This window comes from Chiloscyllium punctatum, chromosome 10 (genome assembly GCF_047496795.1).
Source record: "Chiloscyllium punctatum isolate Juve2018m chromosome 10, sChiPun1.3, whole genome shotgun sequence".
NCBI lineage: Eukaryota > Metazoa > Chordata > Chondrichthyes > Orectolobiformes > Hemiscylliidae > Chiloscyllium > Chiloscyllium punctatum.
The window spans coordinates 53,035,868-53,057,363 of record NC_092748.1 but is presented as its reverse complement, the minus strand read 5'-3'; the positions used below and the strand labels follow the sequence as shown (position 1 = coordinate 53,057,363).

Below are 21,496 nucleotides of genomic sequence, written 5' to 3'. Positions count from 1 at the left end.
CCTCCTTCCCCATACCCTTCTTCCCTACTTTCTTCCGTCTCTCCTCCGATCCCTCCCTTCTTCCTTCCCTTCCCACCTTCCTTCCCTCCCCGTCTCTTTCCTCCCACCCCCCCTCCCTGATCCCTCTCCCTCCTGCCCCCTCCATCCCTCCCTGTCTGCCTCACCCCTCCCTGTCTGTCTCCTGTCTTCCTCCACCCTCTCCCCCTCCTGCCCTCCCCCCCACCTTACTTCCCTCCTTCCTCCCAAACTCCCCATGCCCCATCCCTCCCCTCCCTCCCCTCCCTCCCTCCTTCCTTCCCTCCCTCCCTCCTTTTCTTCCTGCCTCCTCCTTCCCTCCTTCCCTACTTCCCTCATTCCCTCCCCTCCTTTCTTTCCTCTCCTTCCTCGCCCCTTCCTGCGGTAAGGATAAATTATACAAGAAAGACGGGTTGCACCTTAATAGGTGGGGGACCAGCATTCTGGTAGGCAGATTTGCCACTGCAACACAGTGCAACACTGCAAATTTAAGAAGGAAGTTAAAGGGAAAGTGAGAATAAGAAAAGTTAAGAAAGACAACAGAATCAATGGAGCAGAAAACTCAAGAAGGGATCATACAGTATGGTCAAGTGAAATAGGGATTGATAGGAAAGGTGAGGGGAGTAACAAATTAAGAATATTATATATGAATGCACGAAACTTAAGAAATAAGGTGGTGAGCTTGAGGCTCAGTTGGAAATTGGCAGGTACAATGTTGTGGGGATAACTGAGATGTGGCTTCAAGTGGTCAGTGCCTGGGAAATGAATATTCAAGACTATACATGCTATCGAAAGGACAGACTGATAGGCAGAGGGGGTGGGGTGGCCCTGTTGGTGAGGAATGATATTCAGTCCCTTGTGACCGGGACATAGAATCCGGAGATATAGAGTCAGTATGGATAGAGCTGAGAAATTCGAAGGGTAGAAGGACGCTAATGGGAGTTATCTACAGGCCACCAAACAGTAGTCTGGATGTAGGGTGTAAGTTGAATAAGGAGTTGAAATTGGCCTGTCGCAAAGATATTATTACAGTTGTTTTGGGAGATTTCAACATGCAGGTAGACTGGGAGAATCAGGATGGTACTGGACCCCAAGAAAGGGAGTTTGTGGAGTGCCTCCGAGATGGATTCTTAGAACAGCTTGTACTGGAGCCTACCATGGAGAAGGCAATTCTGGATCTGGTGTTGTGCAATGGACCGGATTTGATCAGGGACCTCGAAGTAAGGGAGCCTTTAGGAAGTAGTGACCATAATATGATAAGTTTTAATCTGCAATTTGAGAGGGAGAAGGAAGAATCAGGAGTGTCAGACTTTAGTTGAACAAAGGGAACTATGGAGCTATGAGGGAAGAACTGGCCAAAGTTCAATGGTTCAATACCCTAGCAGGAATGGCAGTGGAACAACAATGGCAGGTATTTCTGGATATGATGCAGAAGATGCAGGATCGTTTCATTCCAAAGAGGAAGAAAGATCCTAAAGTGAGGCAGGGCGGCCGTGGCTGATGAGGTAAGTTAAGGACTGTATAAAGATAAAAGAGAAGTATAACATAGCAAAGATGAGCTGGAAGCCGGAGGATTGGGAAACGTTTAAAGAGCAACACAGGATAACTAAAAAGGCAATACACAGAGCAAAAAATGAGGTATGAAGGCAAACTGACCAAAAATATCAAGGAGGATAGTAAAAGTTTTTTTAGGTATGTGAAAAGAAATAAAATGGTTAAGACTAAACTTGGGCTCTTGAATACAGAAATGGGTGAATTTATTATGGGGAACAAGGAAATGGCAGAAGAGTTGAATAGGTACTTTGGATCTCTCTTCACTGGGGAAGACACAAGCAATTTCCCAGATGTAATAGTGGCTGAAGGACCTAGGGTAATGGATGAACTGAAGGGAATTTATGTTAGGCAGAAAATGGTGTTGCATAGACTGTTAGGTCTGAAGGCTGATAAGTTTCTGGAACCTGATGGTCAGCATCCCAGGGTACATAAGGAGGTGTCTCTAGAAATCATGGATGCATTGATAATCATTTTCCAATGTTCTATCGATTAAGGATCAGTTCCTGCGGATTGGAAGGTGGCTAATGTTGTCCCACTTTTCAAGAAGGGAGGGAGAGAGAAAACAGGGAATTATAGACTGGTTAGCCTGATGTCAGTGGTGGGAAAGATGCTGGAGTCAATAATAAAAGATGAAATTAGGACACATTTGGATAGCAGTAACAGGATAGGTCAGAGTCAACATGGATTTACAAAGGGGAAACCATACTTGACTAATCTTCTGGAAGTTTTTGAGGGTGTAACTATGAAGATGGACAAGGGAGAACAAATGATGTACTGTACCTGGACTTTCAGTGAGCCTTTGATAAAGTCCCACATAGGAGATTAGTGAGCAAAATTAGGGCACATGGTATTGGAGCAAGGTACTGACTTGGACTGAAAATCGGCTGACTGACAGGAAGCAAAGAGTAGTGATAAACGGGTCCCTTTCAGATTGGCAGGCAGTGACCAGTGGGGTACCACAAGGTTTTGTGCTGGGACCGCAGCTGTTTACAATATACATCAATGATACAGATGATGGCATTAAAAGTAATGTTAACAAATTTGCTGATGACACAAAGCTGGGTGGCGGGGTGAAATGTGAGGAAGATGTTATGAGAATGCAGGGTGACGGACAGGCTAGGTGAATCGACGGATGCATGGCAGATGCAATTTAATATGGATAAGTATGTGGTTATCCGCTTTGGTGGCAAAAACAGGAAGGCAGATTACTATCTAAATAGAGTCAAGTTAGGTGAAGGGGCAGTACAACGAGATCTAGGTGTTCTTGTACATCAGTCAATGAAAGCAAGCATGCAGGTATAGCAGGCAGTGAAGAAGCTAATGGCATGCTGGTCTTCATAACAAGAGGAATTGAGTATAGAAGCAAAGAGTTCCTTCTGCAGCTTTACAGGGCCCTAGTGAGACCACACCTGGAGTATTGTGTGCAGTTTTGGTTTCCAAATTTGAGGAAGGACATTCTGGCTATTGAGGAAGTGCAGTGTAGGTTCACGAGGTCAATTCCTGGAATGGCGGGACTATCATATGTTGAAAGGTTGGAGTGACTGGCTTGTATACACAAGTTTAGAATGATGAGAGGGGATCTGATTAAGATGTATAAAATTATTAAAGGATTGGACACTCTGGAGGCAGGAAGCATGTTTCTGCTGATGGGTGAGTCCAGAACCAAAGGACACAGTTTAAAAATAAGGGGTAGGCCATTCAGAACAGTGTTGAGGAGGAACTTCTTCATCCAGAGAGTAGTGGATATATGGAATGCTCTGCCCCAGAAGGCAGTGGAGGCCAAGTCTCTGGATACTTCCAAGAAAGAGGTGGATAGAGCTCTTAAAGGTAGTGGAATCAAGGGTTATGGGGATAAGGCAGGAACAGGATATGGACTGTGCATGATCAACCATGATCATAATGTATGGTGATGCCGTTTCAAACTGCCGAATGGCCTACTCCTGCACCTATTGTCTATTGTCCTCACTTCCTCCTTCCCTCCCTCTTTCCCACATCCCTCCCTTCCTCCCTCCTTCCACCCTCCCTCCTTCCCATTTCCCTCCTCCTCCCCATCTATTTCCATCCCTTCCTCCCTCTTCCCCTCTTCCATTGTTCTTACCCCCACCCCACCCCACCCCCTCCCCCTTTCCTTCCTCCCTCCTTCCCCTCCCTGTCCCTCTCAGTCCCTCTTCCCCCCGGCTCCCTCCCTTCCCCCCACCCGTCTCCCCACCCGTCTCCTCCTCACCGTTTCCATCCCTCCCTCCCTGCCTCTCTCCTTCCCCTTCCCTGTCTCACTCCTGCCCTGCCTAGCTCCCCCCTTCCCCCTCTCCCCCCCTCCCCCCTCTCCCCCCCTCCCTCCATGTCTCCCCCTCCATCCTCCTCACCGCCCCTCCCCTGTCTCCCCCTTTCCTTCCATCTCCCCTTCCCCTCCATCTCCCCCTCCTATGTCCCTCCCACCCTGTTTCCCCCTCCTCCGTGTCCCTCCCTCCATGTCCCTCTCCCTCCCCATCACCCTTCCTCCCTCCTTGGTTCCGTCCTCCCTCGGTGTCTCCGTTCCTACATCTCCCCCCGCTGTCTCCCTCCCTCCCTGTCTCATTCTCTCCATCTCCCTCTGTGTATCCCTCTTCCTCTCTCCCTTCTTTCCACTTCCTATCTCGCTCCCTTCCTCCCCTTCTCCCTCCCTCACCATCTGCCCTCCTCACTATTTCCCTCGCTCCGTCTCACTCCTTCCCTCCTTCCCCTTCCTGTATCGTTCTCTTCCTCCTCTCTCTCCATTCCCCTCTGTCTCCCCCCCTTTGTCCGTCCCCTCCTTCTTTGTCCCTCCCCTTTCTCCATCCTCCCCTCTTTGTCCCCCTGTCTCCTCCCCCTCCCCTCTCTTCCCCCTCCCCTGTCTCTCCCCTCTCCCGTCCCCTCCCCTCCCCTGTCTCCTCCCCCTACCCTCTCCCGTCCCCTCCCCCGTCTCTCCCCCTGCCCTTGTCCCCTCCCCCTGTCTCTCCCCCTCCCCTTGTCCCCTCCCCCTGTCCCCTGTCCCCTGTCCCCTCCCCCTGTCTCTCCCCCCCTTTCCCTTTCCCTTTCCCCTCCCCCTCCCGCCTGTAAAGCGCGCTGAGGTTGCCGGGAGCGGTCTCAGCTCTGACCTCTGACCCGGGCTTGCAGCCACAATACGGAAGAATGGCGGCGGTGGCGGAGGAGGAGGAGGAGCGCAGGCAGCTCCGTGCCCGGCAACGGCTGCGAGTGTTGGTGGGGCACCTGCGGAGTGCCGAGCCCGGCGCAGCACCGGCCCTGAGCCAGTGCCGAGGCATTGAGCCAGGGAGCACGGACCGTGCAGCGAAGACCGCGGGGAGCATCCCCAGGCGGAGGTGGGTTGGCGGTTTGAATGGGCGGCGGCGGCGGCGGCGGCGGCGGCGGCGGCGGGACAGGGGAAGGGAGGCCGGAGCCGGAGGATCCTCCTGTCTGTGTCCGGGCTGTCTTCCCGTTTTCAAGGAGCGAGCCTTGTTTATCTGCTGGAGTGGTTATGCTCAGAGTTTTATAGCTCGGGCCTTGGATGGTGTTACTCGGTTTCAATAACATTTCTAAATAATAAATACACAGAGATGGGGCGTGAGCTGCTCTCTGCAGAAGTTCAGAATTAATTGTTGACTGAGAAAGCCAGTACTCGTTTACTTTGTTGCCAGATCTGCAACTGGAGACTATGCAGTAAAACATATGATTAAAAGTTTTCAATCGGTCATATAACTAAGAATTTTAGGTCAGTATTTTGAACTGTTCAAAAATGGAAAAGTGTCACTTGAATGCTAGTTCGTGCTGATTTGTAGCGATAGGATAGGATGATTGGTGGTCTGATCTTCAGTCTACGTAACTTTTTCTCTGACAGTACGGTGTGACATCTAGTGGTACGTTCTCTGGGCAGTTTGTTTTCTTTAAAACAATAGAACGCTTCAGATTTTCCCTAGTGAATCTAATCACAATTGGCAAATCTCATCAATGCTTTCTTAAGATGCGTACTTATAAAACTTTTTTTCTTTTAATAAGCAAATCCGCAACTATCGAAAGGGTATGACTGTTAAATGCATTTTGCGAAAGCAGACGATTTTAACGTAGAATGTCATATTGACACTGTACATAGTTACGAATAGGTAGATCAATACAGTGATTGAACTCCCAAGTTGTAGGTTTGTCAGAATGTCAAAACACAAGCTAGCTGGATTTCTGGTATAAACTGCAGGATTGAGCTGCTTCACCTTTTCAATCTTGGACTTAATGTTTATTTGGTATATGTGTGTTAATAAATGTAAGTTGTCCTATGCCTTGTCATTGACCAGTAAAATTTAAGTGCTACTTGTGGCCTCATGTTAGACAAGCAGGCGTCAGATCACTAGGCAAGCAGTGCATGTTGCAAGGTTTCTATTTTCAATTATGGTATAGACTATCACTTAATTTAATTTTCATTTCAAGACACCAATGTCTTTCAAGGTTCAAATGTTTGTTGACATGGAGGGTTATTTTGTGGATCAGATTAATCTTTTATTTCCCTATTACTAAGTACACTAGAATTTTGTTTGAGGTTAATTTGTTTTTCTTTGCAGAGAATATGCTGTACTTTGTAATTAATGTGTGAGGGATAAAGAATTCTAACATAATGATGGGTAATTCATGAAATGATACTCCAAAGTTGATTGCAAAAAATACAGCATACATTATCAGCCATTATAAGTGACATGCAACTGACTGGTGAAGATTGCATGTTTCTTTAACTAAATCCTGATATTAAATTATCATCTGGTGTGTCAAAAATCTAAATTTCATTTTGAGCTTTTGTATAAGACTGGTGGTAGCGTTCAATATTACTGTTAGTTTATATATTAGTTAACAATTATGAGAACATTCCTGGAATTCCAGAGAATTAACAGCTGTCTACTAGATTCATTGTGAAATCTTTTCATGTTAATCAACATTATATATGTTTGTTTTTTCATTGTCTGAGAATCATGGTACTTCAATGTGTTTTCCTGCATTTTAAGTGCATGTAAAGCAATGTAAGTCTGACTTGAACAAAAGTGGCCCCATCAACTTACTATAGTCTTTTTAGCAAAGTGATTTAAGGGATTAGCATGAATGACCATATAAATGTATGTAACCTGTTTGCCATTGCTCACTTCGAGATTCACCAGGAATAATTCTGATCCACAATTTATTACAGGAGGTTCAACAGAGTCACCTCCCAAGTCAATTTGCCTAGCATCAAGGCACAAGTCAACTAATGGATCCGATCATATGTCTAAGATTGGACTACCAATTCGGGTGTTCTATTCAAACTTATTTGTGGTAAGAGACACCCAGAAGGACAACAGAAATGCATTTGGGGATGTTCTCAAAGTATCCCTGCAAAGGTCAATTGTTCACATTGTTCCAAGTCCGTAAGTTGTGCCTCACCAAGATGAAAAATGTTTATTTGGGAAGGTGCTGAACCCATGGAGAGATTTTGGGAGAATGCAGAATAAGATTAAGACATGTGAGAGCATGCATAAACTTCCAAATGCTTAATCTACCCAACCCTTCAAACCCACCTGCCTTGTATACAGCCAACTCGTGTAGACATCTCGGAGACTAATACTTGGGAGTGGCGATAGATTAGATTAGATTACTTGCAGTGTGGAAACAGGCCCTTCGGCCCAACAAGTCCACACCGACCTGTCAAAGTGCACCCAACCAGACCCATTCCCCTACGTTTACCTCTGCACCTAGCACTATAGGCAATTTAACATGGCCAATTCACCTGACCTGCACATCTTTGGACTGTGGGAGGAAACCCATGCAGACACTGGGAGAATGTGCAAACTCCACACATTAAGTCGCCTGAGGTGGGAATTGAACCCGGGTCTCTGGCGCTGTGAGGCAGCAGTGCTTGGCGCTGTGAGGCAGCAGTGCTTGCCACTGTGCCGCCCACAAGGTAAGTCATCCTTAATCCTCAGCAACTGCCCAACATGAGGTCAGTAGTTGGAAATGAGTGCTTGACTCCTCTCCCATCTACAAGAGACACGTCATGTGTATGTAATACTTTCATTTGCCTGAAGGAATACAGTTGTAACAACACTGAGGAAGCGTCAACACTATGTAAGACAAAATAGTCTGCTTGATCATAATCAGGCATCGAACATCCACGATCATAATCTTTGGAATAGTGTAATACATAAGTGTAGCTGTCTTGAATGCGTTGCTACAATTCACCAAGGCATCTGTTGGAGCACCTTCCAACCCCAAACTCTGACTCCTAGAGGTACAATTGGTGTTTGGGAGCGCAATCATCCCAAAACCTGTCTGTCTCTGACTAGTCTGTCTTTTTGGCTTTAAGTTTTCATTGTAGCTGAGCCAAAATCCTGAAAGATCCTATCTAACTATTGTTATGGAAGCATCTTCACACTTTAAGCCAAGTTATCATCATCTTACTGAGGTAACCCATTCAACACCTCGAACCATTTAATTAGGCAATAGCTGTTTCTGTCTATCCCTTTTCACTTTTGTCTCACCTGTCAGTCAAGAATCTGAAGCCCAATATGTGTAAACTTAAAAACCAAAGAGGAACAGTCACATTGCTGGGAGTGTACTAGAAGTCTCCTAGTCTGAGAGAAATACAAGAGCTGATATGTTGACAAATTTTGGAGAAGTGTAAAACTAAGATTAGTGATGGAGGATTTTAATTTCCCCAGTAATGACTGTGGTAGTCATAGAAAGAAAGGTTTAAAGAGAGTGAAATTCTTAAAGTGCATCCAGGAGAGTGCTTTAAGGCCCCAGGGATGGTTCTGGGCTTAATTTTGGGTATTAAGCCAGGTAAGTGGTCAAAGTATCAGTGGAGGAGCATTTTGCAGATAGCGATCATAACATTGTTGTAGCTAACAGAGTTATGGAAAAGAACAAGGATGGCCCTGAAAGTTCTAAATTGAGTAAGACCTAAGATCATGTATGATTATGCCAGAGTAGACTAGGAACAGATCCTTTTAGGTTAATCTGTCAGCAAAATGAAATAGGGAGAGTGTATCCTTGGGAAAGGGTCCTTTTAAGAATCATAGTGATTTGTGCATGGAGCCAGAGGCTGTAGGGAGGGTTCTAAGTGAATCCTTGGTTTGGTGTTTACTAGTGAGAGGGATGGTTATGGAAATCGGGGAGAAAGATTGTGCAAAGAAATTAGCATTGACAGAGAGGAGATTGAGTGGTCTCGTAGGCTTAAAGTAGATAAATCTCCAGGACTTGATGAAATGTATCCCAAGCAGTTGAATAGGGCAAGGAAAGAAATGGGAGTACGAGTAATAATGTTCCATTTCTCTCTGGCCATGAAGGAATCCGAGAAGTGAAGGACTGCCAATGTGATAATATTTTTCAATAAGGGAGCAAGGGATACATCGGGAAGCTACAGGCCACTCTGTCTCGCCTCTGGGGAAACTTAGAAGTAATTCTGAGGGACAGATATATTCTGCACTTGGAAAGGCCAGGCTTTATCAAGAAAAGTGAACATAGTTTTGTGAAGGAGAGGTTATGTCTAACCAACTTGATGTAATTTTTTGAAGAAGTAACGAGGTGTGTAGATAAGGGAAATGCATTCTGTGTTCTTGTTGAACGTCAGCAAGGCTTTTGATAAGGTCCCGCATGGAAGATTGATAGCAAAGGTACAAGTCCATGTGATTGAAGGAAATTTGACAAATTGGATCCACGATTAGCTGAATGGCAGGAAGCATAAGCTGATGGTTTTCAAGGGGTTGGTGGTTTGTGACTGGAAACCTGTGTCAAGTGGGGGTTCGATTGGAATCAGTGTTGATACCCTTATTGGAGCATACTTTTAAAGATATCGAACTTGGATCTTGAACTTTGGTAAATTTGCGGATGACACAAAAATCAGTGGGGTGGCAAATAATGAGGAGGAAATCTTAGATTCCAGGGGAATATGGATGGGCTAATCAGTTGCATGTGGAATTCTATCTGAATGTGATATATCTGGGCAGGACAGACAAGGTAAGGGAAACGCCAAGCATCAGAGGGACTTCGACGTGTATGTTTATTTGTCTCTAAAGTAGTGGGCGATACGTTAAAAGTAGGTGAAGTGGTTAAGAAGGCATATGAGATACTTCCTTTGTTTAGCTGAGGCTTATAGTGTAGGAGCAGAGAGATTATGTTGGAGCTGTATACCAAGTTAGATAGGGCACAGCTGCAGTATTGCGTGCATTTCTGGAATCCACATTAAAGGAGGGATGTGATTGCACTGGAGAGGATGCAGAGGAGACTTACCAAGATGTTGCCTGGGCTGAAGAGTTGGCTGTACAGGACATTGGTTAGGCCACTGTTAGAATATTGTGTGCAATTCTGGTCTCCATCCTATTGGAAAGATGTGAAACTTGAAAGGGTTCAGAAAAGATTTACAAGGATGTTGCCAGGGTTGGAGGATTTGAGCTCTAGGGAAGAGGTTGAATAAGCTGGGGCTGTTTTTCCCTGGACCGTTGGAGGCTGAGGGGTGACCTTATAGAGGTCTACAAAAGCATGAGGGGCATGGGCTCGGGGAGTGGTGGAGGCTAGTGCAATTGCAACATTGAAAAGGCATCTGAATGGGTATATGAATAGTAAGGGTTTAGAGGTATATGGGCCAGGTGCTGGCAGGTGGGATGAGATTGAGTTGGGATATCTGTTCGGCATGGATGAGTTGGACCAAAGGGTCTGTTCCTGTGCTGTACATCTCTATGACTGATTGTTTTCCTTGGAGCAAAGGAGTCTGAGGGGTTACATGTATAAAATTGAAGGTCTTAGACAGGAAGGAACTAGTCCCCTAGCTGGAGGGATCAATGACTGAGGAAGTAGATTTAAGGTAAGGGGATGTGAGGAAAATCTTTGTCGCCCAGAGGGCTGTGGGAATCTGGAACTCGCTACCTCTAAGAGTGGTCGAGGTAGAAACCCTCAACATTTAAGTATTTAGATGAATATTTGTGTGCTAAGGCAATGGGCCAAGTGCTGGAAGTTAGGAAGAGAATAGTTAAGTGGTTGTTTTTGATTGGCAGATAGGCCTTTTTCTGTCCTGTAGACCTCTGATTCTGTTTCTGCTTGGAGCTGGTTTTCTTGGCTGAAGAGATCACATCATTTGTGGAATAAAACTAATTCTGATTTTTGATTGCATTTTCTTTCACATTTACCCATTCAAAAGGTAAGAAGTTTAAAAAAGCATTTTATTCACAGTCACTTGGTTTGTGCAAAGTGCCTTCCTCTAATTACTGTTTTATTGATGACTGATAATGAAAAATAACCGCAAAGTAATGGTTTTAAATTACTGAGAGTTACAAACAGTAAGAACTGAACAGGATCATGTTCTGTCACATGTAGAGTATAAGGAAGCTTCTTACAGAAGCATAAGAATATTAATTTCCTATTTTCAAGCAAAGTTGCATTTGTGCCATATGCTGCAAGTAATAGAACAACTGGGTGTTAATTGATAACCAAAGTGAAATTTCCTTGAGAATATGCATCTCAGGCTTTTTATCCTGAGTGAAATGGGATATCAAGCAGGGTTTTGAGATGATTTGGAGATGCCGGTGTTGGACTGGGGTGTACAAAGTTAAAAATCTCTCAACACCAGCGGCGCTTCAAAATCTAGTGCTTCCAAGTAAACTTGTTGGACTATAACCCGGTGTTGTGATTTTTAAGGTTTTTGAGGGGGGTGAAATATATAGCGGCACATTTAGTATCTGTCTGTCATTATATTAACAATTTTCTTTTCCCTTACATGAGAAACCCTGTTTAAGTTGATCAGCATATTGTCGAATCCTCTGAAATGTCTACTTCGTTTATTGGTTTATTCTTCGTTTTACCAGGACTTTTCTATGCAATATTACATTTCTCTTGTGGATGTTGTGTTTATGTCTTGGTAGATTTTATTTTACTTTGTCACTTAATTAAAGTCCAATAACTACCTTAAATGTCTCTTTAATGTGAGGTTTCTTGAAGTACATCCTGGCACAATTTTCATTGTTTTCTATTGTCAGTGACTGTTCAAAATAGGTGAGCCTGTCCTCTCTCAAAGAACAGTTAATCCTGTTGTTTTACTCATTGCGTGGAAGACGGCCTTGGCTCGGTCCCTGGTTTGTTTGAATTCAAGTCTTAATCCAGAAAATGAGATTGGCAGACTCTGACTAATAACACTGCAAGGGTTGGTCACAATCTGTTTCAATAATTTGGATGTAGGGACCAAATGTAATGTCTGCAAATTGGCAGCCTATAGGCTTTGTGTGTTGTAAGAAAGATATCAGGTGGCTTCATAGTGTTCTACAGGAGATTTTGATAGATGTACTGAACGGGCTAGAATGACAGGTTGAATACAATGTGGAAAATGTGAGATGATCTATTTTAGTGGGGAAAAATTATGTGGAGTATTTCTTAAATGGCATGAGATATTTGTACAAAGGACCTCTGTTTTTGTTGAAATGTCACGGAAGGCTAACGTGCAGATGGAGCGGGCTATTAGGAAAGCAAATGGAATGCTAGCCTTTGTTGCAAGACGATTTGAGTGCAGAAGTTGTGAAATCTTGTTTTTATTGTGTACAAGCTTGGTTAAACTGCAGTTGGAGTACTATGTGCAGTTTTGGTTTCTTACCTCAGAAAAGATATTACTACCATAGAGGGAGTGCAGCAATCGTTCACCAGACTCATTCCTGGATGGTGTGACTGACTGATCAAGGAAGATTGACAAATTGGGCTTGAATTTGCAAGAAAAAAAAACAAAAGAATCGTGGATGCTGTAAATCAGAAACAAAAAGGGAAAACACTGGTAAAAGCTGAGCGGGTCTGGCAGCATCTGGGGCTGTTTTCCCTGAACTGACGGAGGCTGAGGGATGACCTTATAAAAGTCTATAAAATCATGAGGGGCATGGAGAAGGTAAATAGACAAGTTTTTTCCCTGGGGTGTGGGAGTCCAGAACTAGAGGGCACAGGTTTAGGGTGAAGGAGGGGAAAATTTGATTGGAATATAAGGGGCAACCTCTTCATGCAGAGTTTGGTGTATCTATGGAATGAGCTGCCAGAGGAAGTGGTGGAGGTTGGTGCAACTACAACATTTACAAGGCATCTGGATATGTTTATGAATGGGAAGGGTTCAGAGGGATATGGGCCAATTGCTGCTGATGGGACTAGATGAGGCCAGCATGGTGGCTCAGTAGTTAGCACTGTTGCCTCTCAGTGCCAGGGACCCGGGTTTGATTCCAGCCTCAGGAGTGGAGATTAAACATTCTACCTGTGTCTAGGGGGTTTCCAGTTGGTGTTCTGGTTTCCTCCCACAAACCAAAGATATGCAGGTTAGGTGAATTGGATGCTAAATTGCTCATGGTGTTCAGGGATGTGTAGGTTAGGTACATTAGTCAGGATAAATGTAGAGTAGCAGGGAATGGGCCTGGGTGGGTTGCTCTTTGGAGAGTCGATTTGCATCATGTTTGTAAACTAATATTCAGAATAGGTCTGTGCTGCCTTTACCAGGTTTCTTTTTCCCAGCAGCCCTTTTATTATGCACTTTGGGTTCTAAGATGGTCTTTGCAAGTTTGCAAGAAATCCTTTTGGCAATATTTATGTAAATAATAATTGTCTGAAATACAAGTTTTTCATTGGATTGGTGTTCTGGACGTTTCTCAATCCCTTCCCAAATCTGCAATCTTTATGTCCTATAGCACGGAAACAGACCCTTCAGTCTACCCAATCCCTGCCAAACATAATCCAAACAAAACTAGTCCCACCTACTCCTGGCCCTTCAAACCTGTCCTAGCCATATACCCATCAAATGTCTTTTAAATGTTGTAATTTCCTAAGGAAGTTAGTTCCACACGCGAACCACCCTCTGCAAAAATTTGCTGTTTGTCTTTTGTAAATCTCCCACCTTAAAAATGTTGTTCCTAGTCTTCAAATCCCCCATGGGAAAAGACAGCTACCATTAACCCTATCTATACCCCTTTATTATTTTATAAACTTCTATTTTAGGTTTCCTCTCAACCTTGTAAGCTCCAGTGGAAAAAAATCCAAACCTATCCAACCTTTCTTTACCTCAAACCTTCCATTCCCAGCAACATCCTAGTAAATTTTTTTTCTGAACCCACTCCAGCTTAATAATATCCTCCTTTATAAAGGGGTGATCCAAACTGGACACAGTATTCCATAAGAGGCCTCCCCAATGCCCTGCATAACTTCAACATAAAACTTCCAAGTTCCTATACTCGGTCTTAGTAAGAGTGCAAATTTCGGTGTAAATAAGACCTGAATTTATATGAAACAAATGCACCATAAGCGAAAATTTAAGACAAATGTTACATTTGCTGTCTGTTTGCTTTTCAAAATAATCAGTAGGTTCTCTTCGTTTTTGGATGCTCATACCTTTTTTCGAGGAAAGTGGTTCTGCATTAATAATGCAAAGAAGGTATTTCCTTTTATAACCAAAATAACTCCGGAGATACACCCAAATCCATTGACTACTGTCGCTACTGATATTCATTGCTACCAAATCGGGCATATATTTATGGCTATTCCCTTATTTATAGATCATTTTGTGACTTGTTCAAAATACTATTTTAAAAACGAGTGAAATATAGCCACAGAAAAAACAAAAATCTAATAAACATTAAAAATTTTCCTTTTTTTTTTGAAGTTCGCTGATACGTTTACCTCAAGTGGATAAACTTGTTAGTCTTGTCATTCAAATTCCTGTAATTCAATATAAAACAATGGATGGCCGGTCAGTGTTTTAGACTGGGGTAAAGCAAAGTCTGATTCATAGACCATGAACAATCCTTAATTTGTGAATGGTGTTTGACTTTTTTTTCTCTCTTTTCTCCCCCCCCCCCCCCCCCCCCCGCCATGTGCTCCAAACTAAGTGTCATTATATAACTCACAACTGTATATCAAAACATATTTTGTATTTTTGTCAGGTCTGCTGTACATTGTTTCTGATAGTAGTACAGAAAACAATGCCTTCAGTTATAGTACGCCACCCTGCTGAAGTTCCTTAACCTTTTAAAATTTGTTAAATTTTAATTGTTAGATCACCTTGACTAACCTTGTATTTATTTCCATGACACTCTCTGTAGGATGTTACATCTTAGTCATATGTATATACAAAATTCAGGTGAAGAAATTTCAATGCACAAATAACAGTTTTGTGTTTTTATTAATGAGTTTGTGTATGAACACTGCATTATTATGAACCAACCAGGTTTGTGACTACTGTACCTTTAAGCTTTTCTCACACCACCTCTACTGTTGCACCATTGCGTCATCTTCTCCACCCTCCACTGTCCCAAACAAGTTTAAACTGCTTGTCTGCCACTCAGTGGTGGATACTCAAAACTTTTTTCACAACTAAAAGTTGTGATTGAAGGAATCCATTTTCTTTTTGATACTTAGCACAAAATCTGTTCACAACTTGCTAACTGTCTTGCCCTGGCAACTGTTTAAGGTATGACCAAGTGACCTTGTCATATTTAACTTGTGATAAGTATCTGACCACCCCTCAGTGCCATTATGCAAATTGAATATTTCCGCCTGTAATAATGTCCATCTAATCTTCTAAATGCCTCATCCATGCATTGTTAGGTGTGGACTGGATTTTTCTGATGCATTCCAGGCTGGCCTCCCACATTCTATGGTAAACAAAATTACAGCATATTGGATTGGGCGTGGCCACGGTGGTAGAGGAGAGACATACTGGCATGTATGAAGAATTGATTAATAGAGAGAAAGAAGAAATAAGTCATGTCAAGATTGGCCGGCTCTGATTAGTTGGGTGCAGCAAAGATCAATGCTCAGGTCCCAGCTTTTGACTATCTGTTTCGTTGATTTGTGTGTGCCTATTTCCAAATTTGCAGATGACACAAAACTATTTGGCAGTGGGAGTTTTGAGGGGAATGTAATGCTATTTCAGGGGGATTTGGGTAGGCTATGTGAGGGGCATTTGGCATGCAGAACACAATCTGGAGAAATTAGATTATCTAGTTAGGCAAGAAAAACAAATCCTGAGTCGTTGGTAAATAATGGGAAGTTGGAGAATGTTGAAATTTCAATGGATTTGAAAATTTCTAAATGTTAACGTCAGGGATATGGGATAATGCAAAAAAAAGTATTCAGGTTCGTGATGTCTCTGATCGTGTTTTTGGGATTCTTGCGGGAGATATGGAACAGCCCCAAGTCGTGGTCCACATAAGCACAAATGGTATAAGTAGGAAGAGAGATAGAGAGATGGGATTAAAGGCAGAAATTCACTTCAACTACAGGGCATCAATGTGGACTTCCCCAATTTCATCATACCACTTCCACCCCCCCCCCCCCCCCCCCCCCCCCCAACCCCTTAACTCAGTTCCAACCTTCCAGCTCAGCACTGTCCTCATGATCTATCCTATCTGCCAATCTCCCCTCCCACCTATCCACTCCACCCTCCCCTCTGACCTATTTCCTCCATCCCCACCCCATTCACACATTGTGCTGCCTGACCTGCTGTGCTTTTCCAGCACCGAATGGAAATTAGCCTAGGATTCTCTGGGAAGCCATGGAGGAGATTGCGGAGCCTTTGGCTTTGATGTTTATGTTATCATTGTCTACCGGAATAGTGCCAGAAGACGGGGAGATAGTTAATGTTGTTCCCTTGTTCAAGAAGGGGAATAGAGGCAACCCTGAAAATTATGGACCTGTGAGTCAAGTATTGGAAAGGGTTATAAGAGATATGATTTATAACCATCTGGAGAGGAATAAGTTTATTAGGGATAGTTGACACGGTTTTGTGAAGGATAGGTTGTACCTCGCAAAACTTATTGAGTTTTTTGAGAAGGTGGCCAAACAGGTAGATGAGGGTAATGCCGTTGATGTGATGTATGTGGATTTCAGTAAGGCATTTGATAAGGTTCCTCATGGCATGCTATTGCACAAAATAAGGAGGCATGGGGTTAAGGCTGATTTAGCGGTTTGGATCAGAAATTGGCGAGCAGGGGACGGTGGTTGATGGGAAATATTCATCCTGGTGTTCAGTTACTCGTGTTGCACTGCAAAGATGTGTTTTTTGATTAGATTAGATTCCCTACAGTATGGAAACAGGCCATTTGGCCCAACAAGTCCACACTGACCCTCTGAAAAGTAACACACCCAGACCCATTCCCCTACATAATATTTACCATTACCTAATGCACCTAACACTATGGGCAACTTAGTTCACCTGACCTGTACATTTTTGGCTTGTGGGAGGAAACTGGAAAACCTGAAGGAAACCTACGCAGACACAGGGAGAATGTGCAAACTCCACACAGACAGTCGCCCGAGGTGGGAATCAAACCTGGGTCCCTGGCGCTGTGAGGCAGCAGTGCTAATCAATGAGCCACCGTGCCGCCCTGGTACAACTACTGTTCATCATTTTTATGAACCACCTAGATAAGGGTGTGGAAGGATGGGTTAGTAAGTTGTAGACTACACTAAGGTTGGTACAGTTGTGGATAGTGCCAAAGGATGTTGTAGGCTACAGAGGGACATTGATAAGCTGTAGAGTTGGGCTGAGATGTGGCAAATGGAGTTTAAAGCAGTAAATTGTGAGGTGATTCATTTTGGAAGGAGTAACAGGAATGTAGAGTACTGGGCTAATGGTAAGATTCTTGGTAGTGTTAGATGAGCAGGGAAATCTCTGTCCAGGTACTTGGATCCCTGAAAGTTGCCACCCAGGCTGTCAGGGCTGTTAAGAAGGCTTAAGGTCTGTTAGTTTTTATTAGAGGGATTGAGTTTCGGAGCCATGAGAATATGCTGAAGCTGTACAAAACGCTCTATGCAATACTGCTATATGTGATTTTACTTATATCTCTGTCCCAGATTATTCACTGAAACAAAATCTAGTTTTCATTTGAATCCATTATCTACTTGCACCGCTTCCTAGTCAGCATCTTCCTGTTCTCCTGTTCATGTTTAAAAAATGGACAACTTCACACTTGCAAATTCCATGTGCAAGAGATTTTTCTAAGAGTAGACAAATCCAGTTGTAAAGAATGCTCTCCAAATTTGATTGTGCCAGTAGGAAGCTCCATTTCATGCATTTTATACTTTTTGTCACAACTGTTAATATATCTAATTGTTCTTCGGGATTTTGATCTCACATAGAAGCAGATGGATGTGGGTCAATTCTGTGAAGAATTAAAAATAAAATAGGTCAAATTAATTTGGAACAGTAACTCTTAAGTACATGATTTCCAAACAAGCATGTAACTGTAGTCGTGTGCCAGGCAGGAATCCCTGCAGTTTTAATAAATAAAAAGTTCATACTGATGAGCCTATTTGCAAACCTTACCAGAAATGAGCTTCCAATCTAAATCATGCCATCATGAAGGAAGACTGCCTATTTCTCATTCAAACATTAGCTCTGTATCAGTTCATCTGCTGTTGTTCATTTGTCTTTTTGTTCTAGACTTGACTTTCAACAATTTTGGCTGGCTTTTTCCACTGTACACTGTTTTTGAGGCCATACAAAATGCTGCAACATGTGACTTAACTTGTACCAGATCTCATTCACCTAACTGCTTGCTGACCATCTATCTTGTCTCCCAGTAAAACATCTTGATTTGAAAAATCTTATCCTTGTTCACATCATTTGATTTGATCCCACTTTGTGGCTCTTTGTTCTGAACATTTGGCTCTTCTGATGAAAATCTAATTTTGTCTGTATTCTGGGCATTTCTGCTCCTACTAATCTTTCGGGCAATGAAAGTCATGCCCTTTGTTAAAGGAAGGAGCAGATGATAGACAGGAGTAGTCCTTCTTTTGTGCTGCGTAACTGAAGACTTGCCAATGGAAAGGTTGTACACTGACTAAGAGAGACATATACATTGACTCTTTCTTTTGGACTGTGAGAGTTGGTGGTGTAGTTTGTGAACAGGAAGCAAGCTAGCACACCACAGCTGGCTCTCTGCATTCGACAAATCATGTTGACCTGTTGAAAATATGTCATGGAACAGCTGAATGTTGATCCCACATGGCTGAACTCACCATAGCTACTGACCTGCCACCATGATCAAATTTCTAGCTGCTCATATTATAGTGGCTGATCTGGTCAAGTATAGGAATTTGTCATATCTGCACTTTGCTGCCTCTGCACGAGACTGAAGGAGTTTCAATCTCTTAGACAAGCTGAATAGACGATTCTGCACCCACCCACACCGCTACAAATGAAATATGTTTAAGTTGTATCTAACTTTTAATCACTTGCTTTGTTTAGAAATCAGATTTATATTCTGAATACTAATTAAAGGAATCTCAATGTTTTGCCTGATCTTCTTGACGTTTATGTACTGAATAAAATTTCTAGCTTTCTGGGACTTTACTGAATAAGTCAGTAATTATTTTACATTGTTTACGATTACAGGCTAGCACAATAAATAGGCTTGAGATTGGATATTTACTCTAGCATTTGAGTGCGCAGCAATAAACTGGGACCATGAATTGGGGGGGAGAAAAGCTAGGGCATTTACTGCCTTATCTGGCTGCTGTTGCATTGTCAGCTAGGTGAAGAACTGAGAGATTTGCCTCACTCTGCTGCTGGATATATGTGAACTCAATCTTTACTGCACATGTATGCTGACTGACATCTTTGGCAGTTTACTTACATAAAGTAGTGATGTTATATAAGTATGATGATGGATATATCTAACAAAATCACAAATCACAATTGTCATGATGTAGGAGGCCTTTCAGCCCTTGGTGCCTACACTAGCTCTTGTGCATGTTGACATCATGAAGCAATGTTATGATGTGAGATCTGAAACGGTTATAATAACAACTCATTCATGAGTTCCATAAAAACTTGGCATATTTTCTTTTTTAAAAAAAGTGGATATGAAAATGTAAATAGCATGCTCCTGTACTTTCTTCCTAGGAGCCAAAGAGAAATACGAAAGCAGCTTTAAATTGGGTTATTCAATTAAAAAAAAAATGCTTTTCTTATATTTCAGTAAAATGATTTTCAGATGACACTGTAAATGTTTGGTTGCTTTCTAAAGTTAATTGTCTGGACTGTGAGAACGATGTGTTCATCTCTCTTTTGTCGGCGAATTCAGATCTGAGTAGTGAGTATAAACTGTATACCACTTTGGATGGAACCTGTAAATCTATGAGTAAATCTGCTGTGGTCCTTATTAATACTATTGCAACTTTTGAAGTAAAAAGTTTGTTCCGTGCTCAGTACTATCATAAATCATTCCTAACTCAGAGGCATGTGCTCTGTTACTGGCCCTCTACAAGTGACCAAGTATGGGCATGTATTTGTCTCAGTTCCAATATTCTCTAATTAATGAATTTCCCTATGATTGGGTACTTCACTTCACTTTCAGAAATGTCTTTTCTATGAAAAGCTCATGTCAGCATCAAGTGCTGTGGAGTTCTGGGCAAGGTAGAGTTCCCATGATCTTGCACTCCGTGTAGATCTTCTCCCCTATTGGATTGAGCCAAGTTTTTCAAAACTGTGGGTTTTGTGTGCACAGAAAAATTGCTTTTAATTTTGTGTAAAATACTTGTGTAATAGTTGGTTTCAATATTTATATTCACATCAATTTCATTCATTGCTTGTTTGACCAATGCATAGTCTAATCTTGATTTTAATCAGTTTAGATTGCTATTGGGTTATTGTTTAGAAGCTGTCCTAACCAGCTGTGTTGGTCCAATTTTATTCTTTTTTTTTCCAAAATAAATTTGGTAATCTTGTGTCCTGTCAGTGATCTACGAATTTAGATAGTCTTTCAAACTAATTGTTTGTTTTTACGTTTATGTAGTGACTTATTTTTCAAGCGTGTGCAAGCTTTTTAAACTAAATGCTGTGCTATACTTTAAACCATTAACCAACTATACTTTTCTAAAGTACTAAGTAATATATTTTAACTTTACCCTTTAGTAAACTTCACACGAGAAATATTGGGGTAAATCTGAATTTTGTAAACCGTTTCAGTTTAAGTTGTTAGATCTATGGGTGTAAAGCTTTCAGTTTATTTAAACTGACATTTTTGTCTGGGGAAAGTTACCTTGGTCAGTTTTTTTTCATCATGATGTTACAGTGAAACTGACAACTGAGGTGCGTTTAACAGTGCAACAGTGCCACCATCTGGATGAAGAGAAGAACATAACTGCTTAAAGGGCTAAACTGATGTGTGTACCATTGTGACGTAATGCTAATGATACAACACAGTGGTACAGGTATGTAGCTTCAGCTTAGTGAACACTGATTCCACAGTGATCAGAAATTTATAGTCACTGCTTAGTTGACATTTGAGGAAAAACAGTCCTTGGGAATTGAAAAATAACTTTTGTCCGTAAAAAGGAAGTTAGATTTGAATTTTATCGTAGAGTTGTTGTTGCATCGTGATTTCTGGTTTAAAAGTCCTTGGTGAATAATTATCACTGTTAGAAACTTAGATAAATTGTTTACGGGGAGTAGGAAGATGAGAAAGGAGTGTTTTGCGCTGTAGTGCACGATGCATTATTCTACTGTTAAAGTGGAGTTACACTTAAACTAAAACAATGAACTGCAGGAGCTGGAGATCTGAAACAAAACCAGAAACTAATGAGAAGCTCAGCATGTTGTGAAGCATCCCTTCAAAGAGTCACTGGCCTGGAAACAGTGACCTGTTTTCTCCCCACAGATGCAACCAGACCTGCTGAATTTCTCCAGCAATTTCTGTTTTTGCTACATTTTAACAGCAAATAGATAACTTTGTTCTCAGGATTGGCCATAAACTGTTAGAAAATAATTACCTTTTCACATAACTGACCACTGGCATGCTTTCTGAGGGTTTGTGCCTCCCCGCCCGGACCCCACCTCCCCCACCCCACCCCACCCCGTGTGCACATACTGAATGGCCACAACAACTTTAAAGCTTTGAAAGGGGTCATAGTTGGAAAATATTTGAAACCACTATTAAAGGACCTCTTGTTA

The 21,496-nt window shown here is 42.4% G+C and overlaps 1 protein-coding gene across 1 annotated transcript in view; it reads left to right on the top strand.

The window, feature by feature from the left end:
• Positions 1-4,596: 4,596 nt before the first annotated feature.
• Positions 4,597-21,496, top strand: part of agps (alkylglycerone phosphate synthase) — a 158,917-nt gene continuing 142,017 nt past the window's right edge. The window contains exon 1 of the mRNA XM_072579139.1: positions 4,597-4,904. Coding sequence (XP_072435240.1) covers positions 4,717-4,904 — 188 coding nt within the window. The 5' untranslated portion in view covers positions 4,597-4,716. The remainder of the gene's footprint in view (positions 4,905-21,496) is intronic.